The 20,723-nt window shown below is 39.6% G+C and overlaps 1 protein-coding gene across 5 annotated transcripts in view; it reads right to left on the bottom strand.

Annotated features, from left to right (window-relative positions):
- Positions 1–20,723, bottom strand: part of BMAL1 (basic helix-loop-helix ARNT like 1) — an 84,612-nt gene that overhangs the window by 38,931 nt on the left and 24,958 nt on the right. For 4 of the 5 annotated variants that reach the window (XM_084630750.1, XM_084630751.1, XM_084630747.1 and 1 more), the window contains 4 exons: positions 7,654–7,801; positions 5,521–5,541; positions 624–662; positions 219–260 (listed from right to left, as the gene is read on the bottom strand). In XM_084630750.1, the coding sequence (XP_084486876.1) occupies positions 219–260; positions 624–662; positions 5,521–5,541; positions 7,654–7,793 (242 nt within the window). In that variant the 5' untranslated portion in view covers positions 7,794–7,801. Of the gene's footprint in view, positions 1–218; positions 261–623; positions 663–5,520; positions 5,542–7,653; positions 7,802–12,882; positions 12,976–20,723 lie in introns of those variants that run through there. The other variant, XM_084630749.1, reaches the window with a different exon arrangement.

Genomic DNA, 20,723 nt, shown 5'->3' with positions numbered 1-20,723 from the left:
AAAAATATACTATATTAGTATTTTCATAAAATTGTATGCAGTTCTTAAAAGAACAAATCTTTAAAACTGAAAACAGATGGAAAAGCCAAACAGAAAAAAACCCAGATATAAGCTTTTACTTTGAGACTCAGGCACAGGTGCACAAAGTCCCTAACGTGACAGGAAAACAAGAATATCATCTTTTTTCAGTAAGTTAGTTAAAAAATAAAATAGTTTACCTTGCATTTTTTATTCTGCCTTGTTGGTCTGTATATTCCAACCTGATGAGGAGGAAGTTAAATTACAAAGTCACAGGTTTATTGCCATTATTTTCTACATAATTTTCTAATAATTGCTTTTGTATACACTAAGTAGCTGTTGGCCTTTAGTTACAACAATATTGTGGGGTTAATACTAAGTTTAGAAAGGATTTTTATTTACAGTAGGTTTTCCCAGTAAGGTTCATGTTACTTTCTATTCTAGCTTTAACATGAAGCCTTGATCCTGCAAATTCTCAGACCCACATGGAGCCCAGCCCCTGAGACTTCAGTGACAAGCCATACAAATGAAAGAGTTCACCCACAAGGATCTGGTCTCTAATTAAATCTCTTGGAGTGCACATTTTGGTAATAGTGTAACAGTACCTTCCGTGCTGGTCTTCTTTATCTGTATCCATACCTTCTCTACAAAAATCAAAACAAAACAGCATGTCAGAAATACAGTGGAATTAGCGAATGTCAACTTGTTTATGAAATAAGCATTTATTCATGCTTCTTAAAGGAAAATCACACAGTTATTGGAAAAATCATTAATGAATTGTTTCTTTGGTCTTTAAACCCTTTAGTACAAAAAATAATACACCAATTTATTCAGAGAACATAAAAATGTTTCTGTGAAAGAGTACGAGGGGACCACATCAGTGGAATGAACCAAGATGTTCAAGTAATTGTACCAGGCAGTAAAACAGGCTTCAATTCAGAGAAGGCATCAGTGTTATTAAAATGTCCTTTAATCTACAGACACGTCCTTTTAAGTTTTTCTTCTAAGCAGAAATACTTTTAATCCATTAACAGTCAACTTGCATTTGCAAAACAGAAACAAAAGATTCACAGTAGCAGATTAATTATTGACTCTAAAAATAGTCACTCTAAGTTCCACATCTTCAAACTTCAAAGTCTTCAGCTAACAGTCAAAAGTTCTTCATGTTCTGTTTAATCTTTACTTAAGGTCACTTTTAAACTGAACATGACTAAGTTATTTAGACTTCTCATTCTGTTTAAGACTCCTTTTTGACTCTTGGTGTTCACATTCTTGCATCTGCAGGTGCAGATCAATGAAACAGAAAAATTCTCTCTCTATACCCCTCCCCCATTTATTTAAAGATTTGTTCTTGATCTCCTATTTCAGAGCACCACAATTCATTTTCTACATTTTAAAGTCTTTTCTATATCAGTTCAATGGGAATCTGGAAGTACCTCTCAATATAGGGTTTGCTTTGAAATTCATCTGTGAGCTAATATTCATAAAGGACTTCAGTACATTGGTGCTAGGGAACTCCTACCAGTGGATTCTAACCTAGGAGTCTACCTGTAAAGATCTGAGGGTGCAAGTTCTCAGTTTCAGTGAGTCTAGAACCTGGGATGGTGAAGGCCCTGAGGTCTGACACTCCCTCATCTCCACAAAGAGAGACGGATGAAACATCACCTCACCAATCCTGGAAGGACAGACCCGCACAGGAAGTCCTATCAGAATGCCCAATTGGCTCATGCCCACTACATAAGCCAGGAAGTGACCAGGGTGGGCTGTCCAAGCAACCAAGCAGAATGTATGTTGCTGCCGGGTCAGATCCTGCTCTCACCCGCCCCCTGAGATATGCATTGAAATCACTCTTCCCAGTTCCTGCTCTGCTCCAGTTCTGTTCCTGCACTTACCCTCTGTTCCTGCCTTGCTTCGTGTCTTCTTTCTGGCTCCTGTCCCTATACTCCTCTCCTGACCATTGGCTATCAGTTCCATCTCTGACCCCAGTTCATCTTCTGGCTACCAACTTCTGACTCTGAATCCAGCTCTGCCACATTGCCTTGCACATCCCTCTCCAGCCAAAGAGCACACTGGATCTTGTCAAAACTAATCAAGAGGGCCCTCCTGTTGTCCAATCTCCCAGGAAGATCCCTGGGCCTTACTGGTGTATAATTTGACCTTCATAGGGCGTATAACCAGCATAGATTAGATCGGGGGACAAATGGAAGACCGCATTTCGAACACTCTGGCACTTGGTGTATCTGGTTATGCCATTTGGGTTAACCAATGTTCCTGCCACCTTCCAACACTTTGTCAACAACATGTTCTGGGACAGTCTGGACCAGTTTGTAATTTTCTACTTTGATAATACACTGATATTTTCTGAGACTCCTGAGCAGCACAGTGATCACATCCAGTTCATCCTGGAAAGAAGTACGGAGTGTATGTCAAGCTCCATAAATGTACATTTGACCAGCAATCCTCTGAGTTTGTGGGGTATATCATTTCCCCCCTCAGATAATCTGAATGGACCATCAGAAAATTGAAGCAATCCACATCTAGGCGGCACCCAGACTCTCCGGGAGATGCAACACTTTCTGGGATTAGCAAAATTTTATCAGAGATTCATTTAAAACTTTTCAGGAAAAATAGCCCCCCACCCTCCCTTCTCCACAAATCCATTAAGTTCATTTGGTCATCTGAAGCATAATAAGCATTCGATCAGCTCAAGATTGCCTTCACAACCACCTCCATTTTAGGACATCCAGGCCCCAATCAGCAGTTCATGGTAGAAACAGGCAAGAGAGTCCTGTGGTACCTTACAGACTAACAGACATATACTAACAGCCTGGTAGAAACAGATGCTTCTAGTATAACTCTGGGTGCTGTCCTGTCCCAATAGGCTGTCCTGTCCCAATCAGTACTACACCTTTGTGCACATTATTGATGCAAGCTTACACCACTGAATTTCGGAACTACGAAATACTGGACACAGAACTGCTCATCATTAAATCCACTTTCAAAAAGTAGTGACACTATCCGGAGAGGCTTGACATCCAGTACAGGTATTCCCCAATCACAAAAACATGAGTATCTCCAGAGGGCTTGGGCCCTGAGCCAAAGACAGCTCCAGTGAGCACTATTCTTCTCCCGATTTAACGTCACCATTTCATACTGTCCAGGAACCAGCAATGGGAAAGCAGACACCCTCTTATGTAAAGGGGATTATTACCAAGAAAACAAGGAGCCCAACTCAGAACCACCCCATCTCCTGAAGCCCTGTAACTTTGTTTACACCGTGACCTGATAACCATCCTTCAGACAGTTGCTCAAGACCTTTCTGGAAGGTTCTACCTAGGAAGGGAATGGCCAAAGTGCAACAATCCACATGGGATGGGAGTGACATATGCCAGTGGGTACATATACATTTTGCCAGGGCATGCCCTGTTAGAGACATTACATTTATGCCATGACGCCCCATTCGCAGGCCTCTTTGGTTGCCTCAAGGCTTTTTGCATGATCACTCATTTCTTCTGGTGGCTTGGTATGCATGTGGAAGTCTGGGCCTTTGTAGATTCTTGCACCATATGTGCTCATACTAGGACACCTTGGGTAAGAACCTAATATCTCTGGAGACTCTGGCCATACCTGGATCTCAATCACTCTGGACTTTGCTGTGAAGCTCCCACACTCTGAGGGCCACACCATAGTTGTAGGCTGACTAATTAAAATGGTCCATTTCATTTCCTGTGATTGTCAGCCTTTGGCCAAAACAACAGCCCAGCTGCTGGTGACACACATCATTTGCTCTCAGACCAAATCATCCCTGACCGAGAGCCAATATTTGTGTCTCAATTCTGACAGAAGATAATCCAACTAATAGATGTTCATGCATCCACCCCCACTGCGTATCACTCCCAGACCAGTGGGCAGTTGGAGAGAGTCAAGTCAAGTATTGGAACAATACTTGTGTGCTTTATTAACTTCCATTGGGAAAACAGAATCTCCCTGTTACCATACATCAAGTACTCCTACAATGGTGCCGATCATGTCTCCTCTGGGCAGAGTCCCTTCTTTTCAAATTTTGGATATCATCTCCATTTCCACCCTGTGTTACCCACAGACTCCCCAAAGCTGGTGGCCATCAACTGGGTCCAGTGAATTCACCATATCCAAGATTAACTCCGCAATACCTGGCTGAGGCTAAAAAAGCCTACAAGTTGTTTATGGGCTGGTAACACCAAGAATGTTTGGTGTTTGTTGTGAACCAGAACATCTGGCTCATCGCAAATCACATCAGGGTGATCAGGCCTTCTTAATAGTTAGACAATTAGTTCCTCAGTCCTTTCCAAACCTGCAAATAGGGTGCAGCAGAGTCGCACATAAGCTTCAACTTCCCCAGTCCCTCTGCATCCACCAAGTGTCCCAGGCATCAATTCTCAAGCCCTGCATAGAGAATCCCTTCCTGGATTGGTCTCAACAACCCACCAGTCAAGATTTAGAGGCATGAAGAATATATCGTGCACAAAATCCTTGACTCCTGTCTGCAGCGAAGCTGCCTCCAATACTTCATAGACTGGAAAGGTTACCATCCCAAGGGATGATCTTAAGACCCCATGACCCACGTCCATGCCCCTGAGCTAGTGGAAAATTTTTACTGGGATCATCCCAACAAGCCAGGCCCAGTGGCGCCCCAGAAGGGAGCACACCTAAGTATAAGAATCCTGGGGTTCAGGTTCTCAGTTTCAGTGGGTCTACAACCTAGGTCTCTAACACTCCCCCGTTGCCAGCAAGGGAGATGGTTGAAGCACCACCTCATCAATCCTGGAAGGTCACACCCCCCAGAAAGTCCCATTGGAATACCCAAGATGTGCGGATGCCTGATTGGCTCCTACTCACTATGTAAGTGACCAACCCTTTCCAGGAAGTGACCAGAGAGGACTGTCTGAGCAACTGAGCAGACTTTACATTGCTGTTGCACTGGATCCCGCCCTTATTTGTCTCCTGCAATCTTTATTCAACCCATTCCTGGTTCCAAATGGGCACCCAAAATGTGGTTTTGGGTGCCCAACTTGTGACATCTGAAAGGGCTGACTTTCAGAAAGTAGGTGCTCACATTTTCTGAAAATCACTCCCGTTTAAGGCATCTCAGATTGGCACCCAAAATCATTAGTCACATTTGAAAAATCTGGATCTCAAAAATAAGAGTCCAATTCTGATCGCCACTGAAGGACCTTTATACTGCTCTAGCAGCTTCCAAAGCATCCTATAAGTTCCTTGGTCCCTTACATGGTAGGCATAGTATTCAATTTACACAACTTTGTTTCAATGCTCATCTAATAAGCATATTTTTAGCATGAGGAGTAGAGTACTCCAAACTGTACATTAGAAGACATTCCGTATCATCAAAAAAGAGCAGAACTTGAGTAGTTTGTTGAGGTCATCAGAGTCTCAATCAAAAATTAAAACTTTGTTACAGATGTTCTGTGGGGGAGGGGATGAGAGATTATTGTTTATACTTACTCAAAGGAAAATCCATCAAGTCTGGAAAGATAAAGAAAAAATTATTACTCAATGTACAAAGAGCGTTAGTGCTTACTAGACTACATTCTGCTAATTGCTATTGTTTGTCTTAATTTCCAGTTTTTCCCCATTCATATACACTGACATGCAATTTTGTAGTCTGGAAAAGCAAATAATTTTCATAATCTAAAGTGATAAAATTGTTTATAACCTACTTCCAAAGGGAGCAACTCCCTCCTGGTTATGGTGTGTCTTATGGTCAGGAGAAGAGAACGGTCAAAGATTATTAAACTTAGGCTTTAAGGAATCAGTGTGATCTATCACTTATTTAACTCTTAAGTACAAATTCTACCCCGGAGATTAATGTTAGGACATATCCAAGAGCAGACTTTGTCTTTCTGCAGGAAAGGAGGAATTCAGCAGTGCTATCCATTCAGAAAGATAAATATGGAAAAATGCTCTCTTGAGGTAGCAGAAGTTGATAAGATAAAGAATGCTCCAGCTAAATCTGCTAAGATTCATTTAAATTTAGAACAGCGATTTTATTCCAAAAAGGCTGGCCAAATGAATATTGCAGGTGAAAATGTATACAGTACATATGTCCAGAGTCTCCAAAGACTACTAGAATTCTGAATTTGGATTTCCCTAAAGTAGAAACTGTCCTCAGGGATCCTACTCAAAGAATCTTAATTTACTTCATAACTGACATGCTCAATATGGATTAAAAAATTGTCCAGACTCAGGAACTAGGACAAAAGAATCTGTACAGATTTATGTGAAAACGGGCTATACTCCAAATGGAAATAATTGTGTTAAATAATCGATAAGAGCTTCCTGTAAATTATTCTGACTTTTACTCTTTTACACAGTGATTTAAAGCCTTTGGGTTGGTCTTGAGGTGCTTACTACAGAATATGGATTATCTGTTCTGACATTCATCAGAAATGACTAAAATCTTCTCTTTCCTAAAAATGTCCTACTTTCCATTTCCTCCTACTAGTTAGGCATACTAAATCCTTATGGTCTAAATTATCTGCATTCATTTCCCAGCTTCATATATCTACTGTAAGTATCCCTACAATATTGACAGTAAAAAAAGGAACATAATAGAATCTTTCATTAAAAACAAAGAGTTGGGTCCTGATCAAATTCCTACTAGATCAACTGCTTGGCTCAGCCTTGTTTTACCTGGGCATTAGAGCAAATCACAGAACGCTGGTCAGGGCAAAGAACCAGGCAACAGGACATCTGAGGTCTACTCTCAGTTCTGACATTGATTTACTGTATGACCTTACTTAAGATTTGTAACATTACGAAGTTTAAATACTATTTCTCATGTTTTTCTGCCTGTAAAGCCAGATATACTTAGTACCATGAATCCAACTGTAGAGGCCCCAGATGGAGAGAAAAAACACAGTTTAGAAACTGCTAAAACTTATCTAAAAAAAAGTCTATATGTAATATTGCTGTTTGACATACCTTGCTTTAAACAAGGCTAGAAAGAAAAAGAGTGAGTATTTCTAAAGCCAAAACTTAAAAGAAAGCAAATGTGTTAATATTTCTATGTATAACATATACATATACCCTCCAGGCATAAACATCCCAAACATGCAGTGCTGATGGTCATGTCAAAGTACTGAGTCATTTGATAACCAGTCAACCACTTTGCCCAATCCATTTGCATCAGCATGACTTCTAACATTCCAAATCTCTGAGCAGTTTTCAAATGAAAAAATAAAACAAACTACTAGAAAAATGTTTGCCTTTTCCTAAGAACTTCACCCCAATATATAGAATTGCTCTGCAAATGTTGCCATTAAAATTACATTGGTTTGTGGTCCAGGAAGGACAATATTCTACTTTGGAAAAGTTACAGGTTCAAGTTCTGATCTCCCTCAACACATGAGCACTAGAAATGGAAATTTTATTTTATTATAAAGCCAGGAATTTCCCCTTTCTGTTGGGATAAAGCTTTTATTTACAGAAGTTCCAATATTCATATAAACACAGGTTATCAAATGTGTTCAAGAAACTATGCCAAAACACATTACATCTTCATAGCAAAACTGCAATAGGGTAGAAAAGATAAGTATTCCTCTCAACTGAGTTAAAATTAATAGAAATCATACTTACTGATAATCAGTAGAACTTCCTTTCCTTTTCCTATTGCAATCCATTCCTGAAGTGCTAAGGGAACTGGAGATTAGGTTGGTGGGTCCTGGTGACATAAAATCACTAATTGTAGAAGAGATGTCCATCCTTTGGTCAGCCATTGGATCGTCTGGAATTACCAAAAAAAGAAGCATGTGGGTCCCTTACTTTTGCATTATATTTAAAAAGAAAAAAACTACAAATTTTGTTTTAAACAAAGCAACCCCCCAAAAAAACGAAGCTAAGAGAATTTGCTAGAGATGAATTTACATAATTTATGTTCACTATAAAACCAGCACACTTACGAAATTTTGAAGAGAAATTAAATTTCTTTTAGTTAACAGTGTTCAACAACACGTATGACAAATACTTAATAGTATATAACTAAGACAGTTTTCTCTAAAAGTTGTGTGACTTAAAGTCAAGCAATGTTTCATACAGCTGCCAGGATGTGCCAGGCTAAGTAACATAACATAATCAATTTCTTAAAATGCTGTCTTACACTACATTGTTAACTGCAATCTGTTAAGCACAAACACATAAGCAATAAGTGTGGAATACCTAGAAGTGGGGGCAGGCTTAAAAAACAGATCAAAGCATCATAACAGCTATATAAGGGAAAAAGAAACAAGGCAGAAGATGTGGTGGAGGATGGGTGAATTGGATAAAAAGTACTAGAGAGGGAACTAAGGAAAACATAAAGGTGTAAGGTAGTAAAAAACTGGAGTGGAAAGAGAACCAACAAAACAAACAAAAAACTCTGAGATGGCTTAAAAAGACTGAGCAGAGGTGCAAAAGAAATCAATTAGCCTTAATAATGTTTTAGAGTACTATAGACCAAATAACCCACTTAATTATAATTCGCAAGGAACACTGCCAGAATGTATGTAATAAAATATTAGACATCCAAAGTAACTATATATCAGCAGCAACTAAATAACAATGGACAGTTCTTACTTTAAAACTTGCTTTCTGGAAGCCTAGCTCCAACCTAGAAGAAAAGGTCTGCACTCAATCTGCTAGCTGATTCTGCCTCAGCAATCACCTTAAAACTTCTTTCATGCTCTGCTGTTTGTTAGTCAAGCTATTTCAAAAACCTGAATGCGAAGAAAACAAAAGAGCCATATCTCTTTTAAAATATGTCTGCTTTGTCCAGCCAACCCCTTTTAAAATTAAGTTTGACAAAGATGTCCTGGGAGGTGTTAGTTAGTTAGAAATAAAAAACAAAAACAAAACAAAAAACTGCTGTCTAAGACAGCTAAATTTTAATTCTCCGTGATCAACCACAAAACTTCTGGTTTCAGAGTAGCAGCCGTGTTAGTCTGTATTCACAAAAAGAAAAGGAGTACTAGTGGCACCTTAGTCTCTAAGGTGCCACTAGTACTCTTTTTCTTTTCACAAAACTTCTGTTAACTATATAGCACAACAGGTGTACCTGGCACCTCACAACAAGTAATGTCCCTGCCTGAAGCAGCTTACAATCTTTGAATACATACAGTAATATTAGTGGTTTAATTAGAAGCAGGAGCACAGTTAAAGGAGATAAGTAATCAAAAATAAAGCCAAGGAAATGGGTTTCAAATGGATATATCAACTTAAAACACATTTCTTCCAATTTTTTGGCAGAAATTTGCTTAGCGTTCTAAGAACATCTGAGATCACTATAAGTGAAAAGACATCAGTTTTATGTTGTGCATTTGAGAGCACTTTGTATCTACTTAGTGTCACTGTATTCCCATTTGTTTATTTGTATCTTTAACACAGAAATAGGGGGAAACCAACTATTTTTTTTTAATACTAGGAAAACATGATTAGCTCTTTGAAATTTCTCCACATAAAATACTGAATTTGACCATGTTATTTCTAAATGGAAACCTGCTCTGTGCTGTCAAACAACTGGATATAGAGGAAAGGAACTGTTGGTCCGAGCAGAGACAGGGAATAAATGGGAGCAAGGCTTCTATCAGAGTCATGCTTAGTTAGGCGATGAGGAAGCTTGGGTCAGGAGCACAGAGCCCTCCAAACATCCATAGGAATTTCCTTGGCATCTTTTGGGATAGCTACTGGTTAGGAGAGCTATGTTCCATGCTTGCTCTAGGCTGACTGGGGACAAGTCCTGCACCATCCTGATGGCATGACTAACAGGAAATTCTTTGGACCTTGTACCTGGTGCAATTATTACACCAATGAAAAGTGAGCGTAACACACTGCCAAATCAGAATGGTAGCACTTTGCACTAACTGTTCACTCATGTAAATGACTACACAAGGAGCAATGATGAATTGAGACCTCCAATTCCTGGCTGCCCCTCCTTCCACCCTCACCCTGTACAGAAAGGCTGATTGGCCCTTAATCTCAAACAAAGAAGGCAGGGATATATTTTGATCTTCATATGCTAAAATCTTGTAATAATATTCTTAATTACATGACATGTTTTAAAAAAGGCAAAGACTATAATAAAGTGGCATGATAAACAGAAATTACAACCATATTGAAAAGAAATACTGAGTTCTGGTTAGGGAGTGGTCTACAAAATAAGGCTCTGATCCAGCCACAAGGCCCCTATGACTGCAGCATCTGGGATTAAACTTCCTCTTCCCCATCAGATAAAACAGTAAGATTCTCGAACTTTATAAATTAAGTTGTGTCAGTTATCAAACATCCTAAACTTTTTAAAACTACTTGCACCAAAACAACTCTAACTCTGCCCTCAAAATTAAGACTAGGCATATAGCACATTAACATAGTTTCTCCTCACTTCTAGAGAAAAAGCATCCACTGACAACTCAAACTGTTCCAGAGTTACATACTATGGACAGTCAAACCTTAATAGCATATTTTCGTCCCAGGCAAACAGAACTTTTATAATCCAGTAACAATGCCAAATGCTATATAACAAAGGAGAAAAAATTACAGAAACTGAACTGGCAGTATGGCAGATTGATGGAAGAAAATTAAAAAAGTAGGAAAATTGTGAGATGCACCATACTCCATCATGAAGGACTGAACGCTTTTAGCAGAATAAAGTTATGAGAAAAATGATGACAAAACATTCATACAGGGAGGAGGAGGTTTTCCCTATAGCACAATCTTTTACCATCATTACACAAAACTATTGCTTTCAAGCAGTCCTGACAGTTTATTAACTTGTCTCTAGGAAAGACTGAAAGAAGCAAACTTCTTCTGGATCATTATTCGCTTCTTTAATTATTCTGGCATGATTAAAACGTAGAAGGCTTGTTTATACATAAATGAAGGTTAGGTTCGTATAGTTCTGTGGGCAGTACAAGTCTGAACAGCAACATGAAACCTTGCATTGACTGACTCTGGTGGGCTTCAGCATCATGTTCTGCAGCTTTATCTCAAAATTAGAAATATTAATATCAGGAGTTTTAATAATCATATAGTGAGGCCATGCTCTGGTTGGCCCTGTTAGTCAAAGTGAGATTTTTGCCCTTGCTGTAACATTTATTGGTTCTACACCTTGTGGCTGTACGGACTCATGTAAATGAGGTTTTGGATATGATGTCTTACGGCAAAACTTTGTGCACTGCTCATTTACCAGATTTAAGCATATCTGAATGCTGATACAACCCAGCTGGACAGCAAATGAGAATTTATTGCTACTTAAGGAAGCATCATCACAGAAGGTGAAAGATCAGATGCGGAAGTCAGCACCAGAATAGCAAGAGCATATTAACATCTGATGAGAAGGGACATAAATCTGAAGATTAAATTCCAACTCTTAAAAACATGCATTGGGTCTGTGTTAAATGATGGCTGTAAAACACAGATATTCAAACAAGCAGTAATAAAGTAATATGCTGTTATAGAAGTATTTTGAAAATATCGTGTAATGAATGAAAAAGTACTGGTGAGAATTGGAATTCAGCAAATGTAAGTCAGAGATCTTATGAAAAAAAAAAAGATTTGATTTGGGCGATGTATGTGTCTGAGCCCTGGAGGGGCGAGTTGATCCCAGGCCAATGGGAGTGCGGAGTCTGTGTTTGAGCTGGGGCAGCGCGTGGAGCCCTGTGCCCCCGGCCCAGGAGCTGGACCTGCTGTTGGCTGCTTCCGGGGCGCAGCGTAGTGTCGGAACAGGTAGGGACTTGCTTGCCTTAGCCAGGCAGCACCACTAACGGGACTTTTAATGGCCCCGTCAGTGATGCTGACCAGAGCCGCCGCAACCCAGTCCCTTCCATTCCACTACCCAGCTCTGGGTCGTGACCCACAGTTTGAAAACCACTGAATTAGTCTCTTCACCTCTGCCTCTTCATCACTCTCCCCTCCCCCATGTCTTACTTTGCTTCTCTTCTCTCGGTAACACAGCTAAGCATCTAATGCTAGAAGTACCATCTCATCCAGATGGTCACTATGCTGCTTGAGTACTGTGCATCCATGGCACAATCCTCCAACCTGAGATAAACTCTGAGCATCACATATGGCATCTAAAATAAACCAATTTAAAAGACTTCAGCAGTACTTAGGAACAAAAGATTGCTTTAGGAACAGCATGTTTTTATTTTGCATGAGTAAGTTTTCACACAAAAAGCTACATTCTGAAGTTCATTTCAAAATACGTCTATACATCTCAATGATAATAAATAATCAGTCTAGCAATTAAATGTTCATTTAATTCTGCTGCTACTAAAATATTTGTAAATCTATAAAAAGCAAAAGCATCTACCTGAAGGATTAAAAATGTTCCTAAAAGCAAACTATTTTAAAGGATCTGGGTAATTAAATGAAAAACAAAACAACCCCCCCCCAAAAAAAACCTTACTATATGGACTTATAACAAAATGTATAACAATCCCTCCCACAATGCTCACATCAGTCCTGAAAACCAGAATCTTACATTTCAGTCTCATGTCCATTTAAACAGCCATGTTATAAATCCCTTGAAATGAGGTTTAAAATGGAAACACTGTCAACCCCACAATCAGTGCATTACCAGCATCTCCCGTAATAAATTCTCAACTGCCTTGTAATAGTTACTAATTACAATGCTTTTTTAAAAATTTGGTTAAAAGGTAGATTTTGTAACTTTTTTCAGCTTCCAGCTGGTAATTGCTCAACTGTACAAAAAATTCCATAAATAATGCAACACTACACTACTGTAACACACTATAAACACCCACAGACATAAACACAGTCAAATTCTTCCAATTATGACCCTGAGCTTGTTGCCAAGATACTTCAAGGACCTACTTGAAAGAATGCCATATAGGCCACTTCCTGATTAAACTTCCTTGTAGAAAAGAACCAAAGCATGGTGTCACTGCCCCACATCATGCATCTTCTCTCTGCAGTCTCTCCCTTTATATCTGAACACTTCATTATTTTTCTTGTATTTTATCTTCATTCCTATTAGCTGCACTGAAATTCAAGAGAGGCAAATCAGACACTAAAAAACAAATCCTAATTGTTCATCTGTGTTTTGTTTTGTTTTCCTTTTAAGTGCCAGTTGTCACGTGATTGGCTTAATCATACAGCAAAGCTGATCACGAGTACAGGAACACCTCACTGAGCAAATCAAGGTCAGAGCAAAAGTAGGTCAACTAACTCTGCCTAGGCACCCATCTGGGAGTCAAGACCTCTTTACGCAAGCACTGCCAGCTTCAGCAATGCCTAGGGCAAGATTCTACTACTGCCATCATACAACAATTATTTATTTCAAAAGAAACTTCACGGAGCCTTGTTGTGAATCACAAGCATGTAATAACATAAAAGCATTCTTTCACAATTACAGAATAAATGTGTGGTATAGTTTCCATGAGAAATATAACTGAGGGGACACCAATCTTGTTTATGGAAAGTGCCTGGACCAAAAATAGTCAGATAACTGCATCTATTAAGGAAATTCTTCATTTCCTTTTCATAGTAATACTTCATGTCTCAGAAGCTGAAAATTGCACAATATGGACTAGCTAGACATACAAGAATATTTTAAAAATTGGCTTAAAGAAGACCAACTGGGTTTGATCTTGGATATTTTGTGTTTTCAATTTCAAAAAATCAATTTTACTTTAAAAGAAAGCTGAAGACATTTTGCTCACCATGACATCCTGAAATTTCACACAGGAATAATGTCTAACTGTAAGCTGTATGACATAATATTAATAGTTACATTTTGTATTTAACTGGGGCCACAGGTGTTAATTGGGACTAGTTTTAACAGGAATTGTAAAACCTATGCTGGCACTCTGTATTTAATATTCACTTACTTCAATCTTTCTGAAGACTCTTTTTTTCCTTCATGTGTGGGAGGGGAAATAGTACTTGGCTCTCAACATTAAATAAATAAATAGAGAGGTAATATATACTAAGGGATTGAAGCAGCTTTAAAATGCTGTGAGCTAGACTCAGGTATTCCTACTCATGTTGAATAGCACCTTACTCTATGATACAGTTGGAGAGTCAGGTGCTACTCAGTTTGAGTAAGGGTATCAGAATCCATCTCTAAATTATTAAAATAATTTGTTGAGGACAGTAAACTTTGTTTCTAAGCTCTCTATTGTAATTGACTAATACTGTATCCTATGTACCAGCCACAGGAGAGGGAGATGGCACAGGATCTGCTCCAGCAGCTCTGAGCTACCTAAAGGATCCCTTGTGGCTAACACAGTGATGCAAAGCTGTCCTAATGTGTGGGCACATCTGATTTGCAGCATTTCTATTATTCTAAGTAAAGATCTGATCCAAAGCCCACTGAAGTCAACTTTTTCCATTTACTTCAACTGGTTTTGGACAAATAAATAGAATACTTCAACAGGTCTTGGATCAAATCGCTTATCAAGTAAGAATGCCTTGGCTCTGATAAATCTCCTGATTTGCACATATTGAGACATGTCGCTCCTGATCCGCAGCCAAAAGTAGAAAATCTGCTGTCTTTTGGCCATATTATACCATTTACTCTAGTGGATTTGAATAACATTCAAGCTTAAAAAAAGGGGAACACTTTATGTAAGTCAACATTTAGATACAACACAGCCTCTTACTTTATTTTCCAGCCCTGCTTCTTCACCAAGGATAGTTTTGAACACTGAGCGTTATGCTCTATGAAAATGAAATTCCCTCAGTATATGTTACCAGTCATCACAGATCCATATCCCAGGAGGAAAACATAGTTTACCTTGCTAGCTTTTGTGTGGAGGATGGAAGAGATATTTACAAATTACTTTTATATATTGACAAAGTAGATAGGTTTCTTATGTACCAAATCCATAGAGTAATCTAATGACAATAGATGCCTCATCAATTGAAGGAAATGAAGTTGATGCATACATTTATCTAGCATCCATAATGACTCCAGATCTTTCTGAAAGTTGGAAACTTTAAGCCACAGTTAATGGTCATGGCTCTTCATTTGGCACAGGAATTTTAGTTTTCCTTTCACATGGAGATTGCTATACATAGTATAAATGATGGAGCCAAACATACCGAATGCCAGACACTGTTATGTATGGAAATTTGATAAGTAAGAACATTGTGATTTGTGCAGTTCATGCCATATTAGACTTATTCAGGGGGACTGTACAACTGGCTTACTGTAATACTTTTGTCCAGTATTACAATATTTATTAGAGAGGTACATATCCTCTGCTCCTCTTTGACATATGCCTTGGTTTACAGTATGTATCCATTTAGTATTACTTATTTGGTGGGTGGTTGTTTTCTTAAATATTGTTCTATGAAGAGTATCTATGTGCTTTTAAAAGAAATGTATTTGCCTACTTAGCTGTGTAAGGTATTCAACATTACATTTGTTTTTCATCCTCTTTATAAAGTGCAGGGCTAATTTTTAAAGAATCTGTTCCTGCTTATACATTATTCCTGGAAACAGATCTGTGCAGAGATTCTTAAGTTTCCCATCAGTCCTTTTTAGCTATGTTGAATATAATTCTTCAAAATTCTGAACTTCTATATTTCTTATTAGCCTGCATTATATATAAAACTGTACAGAAATAAAAGTAATAGATCAAAATTTTCTGTTAAAGAGATTGATATGATTATAACAGTTTGGGATATTTGGAATCCAAATGGCTATTTAAAACATATCCACAACTCTACCACAAATAAAAGCTTATTGTCAAAAGTGATGTGTGTGCCCTCTGCTCCTATGCCTAAAGGTGAACAAATAAAATACTCTATTGCATCTGGGGAAGAAAAAGACCTGGCATATAATGAGGCCCTACATCCTAGATTTCTACCCTTTTATTCCTCAAACACCACCTCATTTCAATTAAAGACATATCTGGAGGAGTTGAAAATTTGACATTTATATTTATGGTTGTGGATTCCTTTTCTGATTTGGATGATAATTCCTAGAGGCAGGTTGGAAAGCTTTCACAAAGTCTAAAAGAGCTTCCTCCTCCTTCATATGAGTCAAAAGCCCTCAGTAAGTGTTCTGCTCCTACACCCTCAGCACCAACTGATCTCTGGTCAAAAAACCCTCTACAATATCACCCCAGTTTGTTTTAAATAAAAAAACCACAGACATACATTAGATGTTATGATCCATCAATCCTCGAGGATAAGTTAGGCAAATTTAGAGATCAAATATTTTATTATATTCAACATTGCTGGTAATGAAAAACTTGAAGGGCCATTTTTGTATCAAAATTTACACTAAATGGATTTAAATACCATGTCTTCAGTTATAGATGTGATTGTTAACAACAGGCTAATCATATTCTTTTCTCAAACAGTAGGCTGAAAAGCATACTCTTAATTATACTCAAAAGATGATGGGGAAAGACTCTCAATATTTAACTGCCCAACTAAAACCCCTCCAACGTGTTATTAAGGATCTACAACCTATCCTGAAGGATTACCCAACACTCTCACAAATCTTGGGAGACAGGCCAGTCCTTGCCTACAGACAGCCCCCCAACCTGAAGCAAATATTCACCAGCAACCACATACCACACAACAGAACCACTAACCCAGGAACCTATCCTTGCAACAAAGCCCGTTGCCAACTGTGCCCACATATCTATTCAGGGGACACCATCACAGGGCCTAATAACATCAGCCACACTATCAGCGGCTCGTTCACCTGCACATCCACCAAAGTGATATATGCCATCATGTGCCAGCAATGCCCTTCTGCCATGTACATTGGTCAAACTGGACAGTCTCTACGTAAAAGAATAAATGGACACAAATCAGATGTCAAGAATTATAACATTCATAAACCAGTCAGAGAACACTTCAATCTCTCTGGTCACGCGATTACAGACATGAAAGTTGCTATATTACAACAAAAAAGCTTCAAATCCAGACTCCAGCGAGAAACTGTTGAATTGGAATTCATTTGCAAATTGGATACAATTAACTTAGGCTTGAATAGAGACTGGGAGTGGCTAAGTCATTATGCAAGGTAACCTATTTCCCCTTGTTTTTTCCTACCCGCCTCCTCCTCAGACCATCTTGTTAAACCCTGGATTTGTGCTGGAAATGGCCCACCTTGATTATCATACACATTGTAAGGAGAGTGATCACTTTAGATAAGCTATTACCAGCAGGAGAGTGGGGTGGGAGGAGGTATTTTTTCATGCTTTGTGTGTATAAAAAGATCTTCTACACTTTCCACAGTATGCATCCGATGAAGTAAGCTGTAGCTCACGAAAGCTTACGCTCAAATAAATTGGTTAGTCTCTAAGGTGCCACAAGTACTCCTTTTCTTTTTGAAAATAACTGCTAATTCCAAAAGTCAGAATGTTTAAGAAAAAAGCCTAATCTTTTATTATGTTTCTGTTTGTTGTCCTCAGCATTCTTCAGCATCCAGATGTACTGGGAAATGTCCTTTTGTTAAAGATTTAATTTGAAAATATAGTGGGGCATTGGGCCTATTTGGTTAAATGACGAACATACGTAGCATCAGTTACTGCTCAAAAACTAAGAAGGTTACACAATGACATTGTGCTCTCCTTATTTATCAGGCAAGTAGCCCTTCATGATTTGCCAGTTTCCACATATACTGCCTATAAAAGTGCTGCAGGTAAATCATTTGAAGTCAACACCATATTAATGGTGGCACAGAGAGAAAAATCTCCTGGCTTCTCAACCTTTCCCCCTAGTGTTTTAAGCAAGGCTCTTTACAAATTTCTACTGTATTTCACACACTTGGTACACTACCTGGATTTCTCTGTTTCAGCAGAGGTTGCTACATAGTGCTATTTATTAAACCCTTTGCTACTGTTTTTCATCACTACCCATTCCCTCTGGAATCTTCCTTGGATCCTTTTGTTAATATTAATAGGCTTTCCTTTGAGACATTCCAAATGTACTACATAATCTAGTGATTCTGAGTTGGCTGCCTTCTTTCCAATATTTTAAAATGATCATGTTTAATTGGGACAATTGAGTCAAGGGGTCCTCCATGTCCAAAGTGGTGTAAGTCATACCACTGTGGTAGCTGCTATGGATGCACCCATCCCAAGATGGAACATTTGGATAAGTATGAGCTCTTCCTATCCTCTGATGCGGATATTTTTTGTGGAACCACAAGCTTAGCACAATGTGAAATTATCTCCTTGGAGGACTGCATCCAACTTATATTTTGTTAACTTATTTTTATGTTTAGTAGTTTGTTCTTCAGAGAATGAGGAAGAGGAGCTGGGTTTCTGAGGCAGAGATAAGGGCAGACATTTAGTTCTAAGTGGCCGAACGAGAGCTCTCGAACAATGATATCTGAACGATTCTGACTCAGAGGAAGGCTAAGAGAGAAGAAACATTTGTGAGATTAATTATGTATGGGGACACCCTTGGTGGTGATGAACAGAGGAGGAAGGGAGTCATCTAGTTTCTCAGAGTTAGAGGATGTAAAGGTAAAAGGGTCACTTTTTACTTAAATAGCTTACTGATCCGGGGCGTTAAGCACATGCGTAAACTTAAACAAGAGTAGTCCTATTGAAGCTAATGGGACTACTCACATGCTTAAAGTTAGGTATGTGTCCAAGCACCTCGTGGAATCCAGACCTAACTTTTGTCAGGAAAGTATACTATCAGAGTTGCACCCCTCTAGGCAGGGCCGGCTCTACCGTTTTTGCTGCCCCAAGCAGCATGCCGAATTGCCGCCACCACAAGTGGCTGAAGAGATAGGAGCTGCCGCCGAATTGCCACTGCCGCGGGCGGCTGAAGATAGAAGCTGCCGCTGAACTGCCGCCACCGTGGAAACGCCCTAACGGCACACGGACTGCCGCCCCTTGCAGATTGCCGCCCCACGCACCTACTTGGAACGCTGGTGCCTGGAGCTGCCCTGCCTCTAGGGGTGCAAGTAAGTCTTGAAATCCTAGTTTCTAAGGGCTCGTCTTCACTTCGGGGGTAAATCGACCTGTTACTCTGCTCCAGCTACATTATTCACATAGCTGGAGTTGACGTAGCTTAGGTCAACTTAGCGCCATGAAGACACTGGGGTGAGTCGCCGGGAGACGCTCTCCGGTCGACTTCCCTTGCTCTTCTCAGACAGCTGGAGTACCAAGGTCAACCAGAAAGCACTCTGCTATCGATTTAGCGGGTCTTCACTCGACCCACTAAATCAATCCCTGCTGCAATTGACTGCAGCAGCGTCAATCTCCCTATAGTGGAGACCAGCCCTAAGAGAGATGACCCACTATTAGTATTCAAGGTGTTGGATTTGTTCAAATTATGGATATTTATGTTATGCTAGCCTTCTGCCACTACTGTTCTTCTTTACCAGCATGTTTTAACAGTGAGAAGTCTTTAATCAAGACACAAAATGTACTGAACATTTAAGCTGCTCATGACAGTTCTAGCTTGTACTATGTGTGCACAGAGCTATAAAGCTTTTCTTCCTACACCGGGTAAACTGGAAATTCAGAATCACAACACATCCAGGCAACTTCCACAGACTCCACATCATGTGTTTCATCTAGATACCGCTTTTATAAACTAATATTTATGCTTCAATTCTTAGGATTGCTACAGGATGTAAATCTTCAAAAAACAATGAAGCAGGTCAGGCGATCAGTTAGGGCTCAGTCCTGCAAGCTGCTTAGTGCCTGTGAAGTTAAAGCTTGCTAAGGGGGGAGGGATAGCTCAGAGGTTTGAGCATTGGCCTGCTAAACCCAGGGTTGTGAGTTTAATCCTTGAGGGGGGCATTTAGGGATCTGGGGCAAAAATTGGGGATTGGTCCTGCTTTGAGCAGGGGGCTGGACTAGATGTCCTTTCCAACCCTGATATTCTATGATAGTGCTCTGCACCTCACAAAAGTGAGCCCTTTAAAGGAAGTTATCAACTTTGAAAATTGTATTTTTCTTTTTTTTTATCTTGTCTATGCTACTAATATCACCATTGAAGCCTCAAAGTGAAGCTTGTTTTCAAATTGAATTTGTAATTCTCCATATTTACAACTTGTTTTTAAATGCTAATTTTGATGCAGACTGAGAGAACCAAGATGTCAGAGACAAGGTAGGTGAGGTAAACAACAACACTGAAAAGAATCAAGGTGTATCAACAAAAATCTTTCTATTCATATGCACCAGCACTTTGACATGAACTGTTCTGAATGTCATATGCACTTTCTCCCACTGACTCTGTTGTGTCCGACAATAAGGGCATGGCTACACTGGAAACTTCAAAGTGCTATTGTGGGAGCGCTCCCGTGGCAGCGCTTTGAAGTGCGAGTGTGGTCATGTGTGAGTGCTGGGAGAGAGGTCTCCCAGCGCTCCTGGTAATCCACCTCCACGAGGGGATTGGCTCCCAGTGCTTGGAGCCTGTTTACACTAGCGCTTTAAAGCGCTCTGACTTGCTGCGCTCAGGGGGGTGATTTTTCACACCCCTGAGCCAGCAAGTTAGAACACTATAAAATATAAGTGTAGCCACGCCCTAAATCGTGAGGACACCACACAAGCTATTAGGGAAGATTCCACACCCACTCTTTAGGCATTGGTTCTATAGCAGTGGCATCTTTTGTCCTCCTGGGGAATGCCTATTGCTGACAGCAGCTCAGGCTTGGAGCACTTCCGATGGGCCATGCTCCACCTATCAGCACATGCATACTCCGAGGCTGATGTCCTCAAATC

Source organism: Lepidochelys olivacea (assembly GCF_965140295.1).
Source record: "Lepidochelys olivacea isolate rLepOli2 genome assembly, chromosome: 6".
Classification (NCBI taxonomy): domain Eukaryota; kingdom Metazoa; phylum Chordata; order Testudines; family Cheloniidae; genus Lepidochelys; species Lepidochelys olivacea.
The sequence above is the reverse complement of the archived record's forward strand: the minus strand, read 5'-3'. Positions and strand labels throughout refer to the sequence as shown.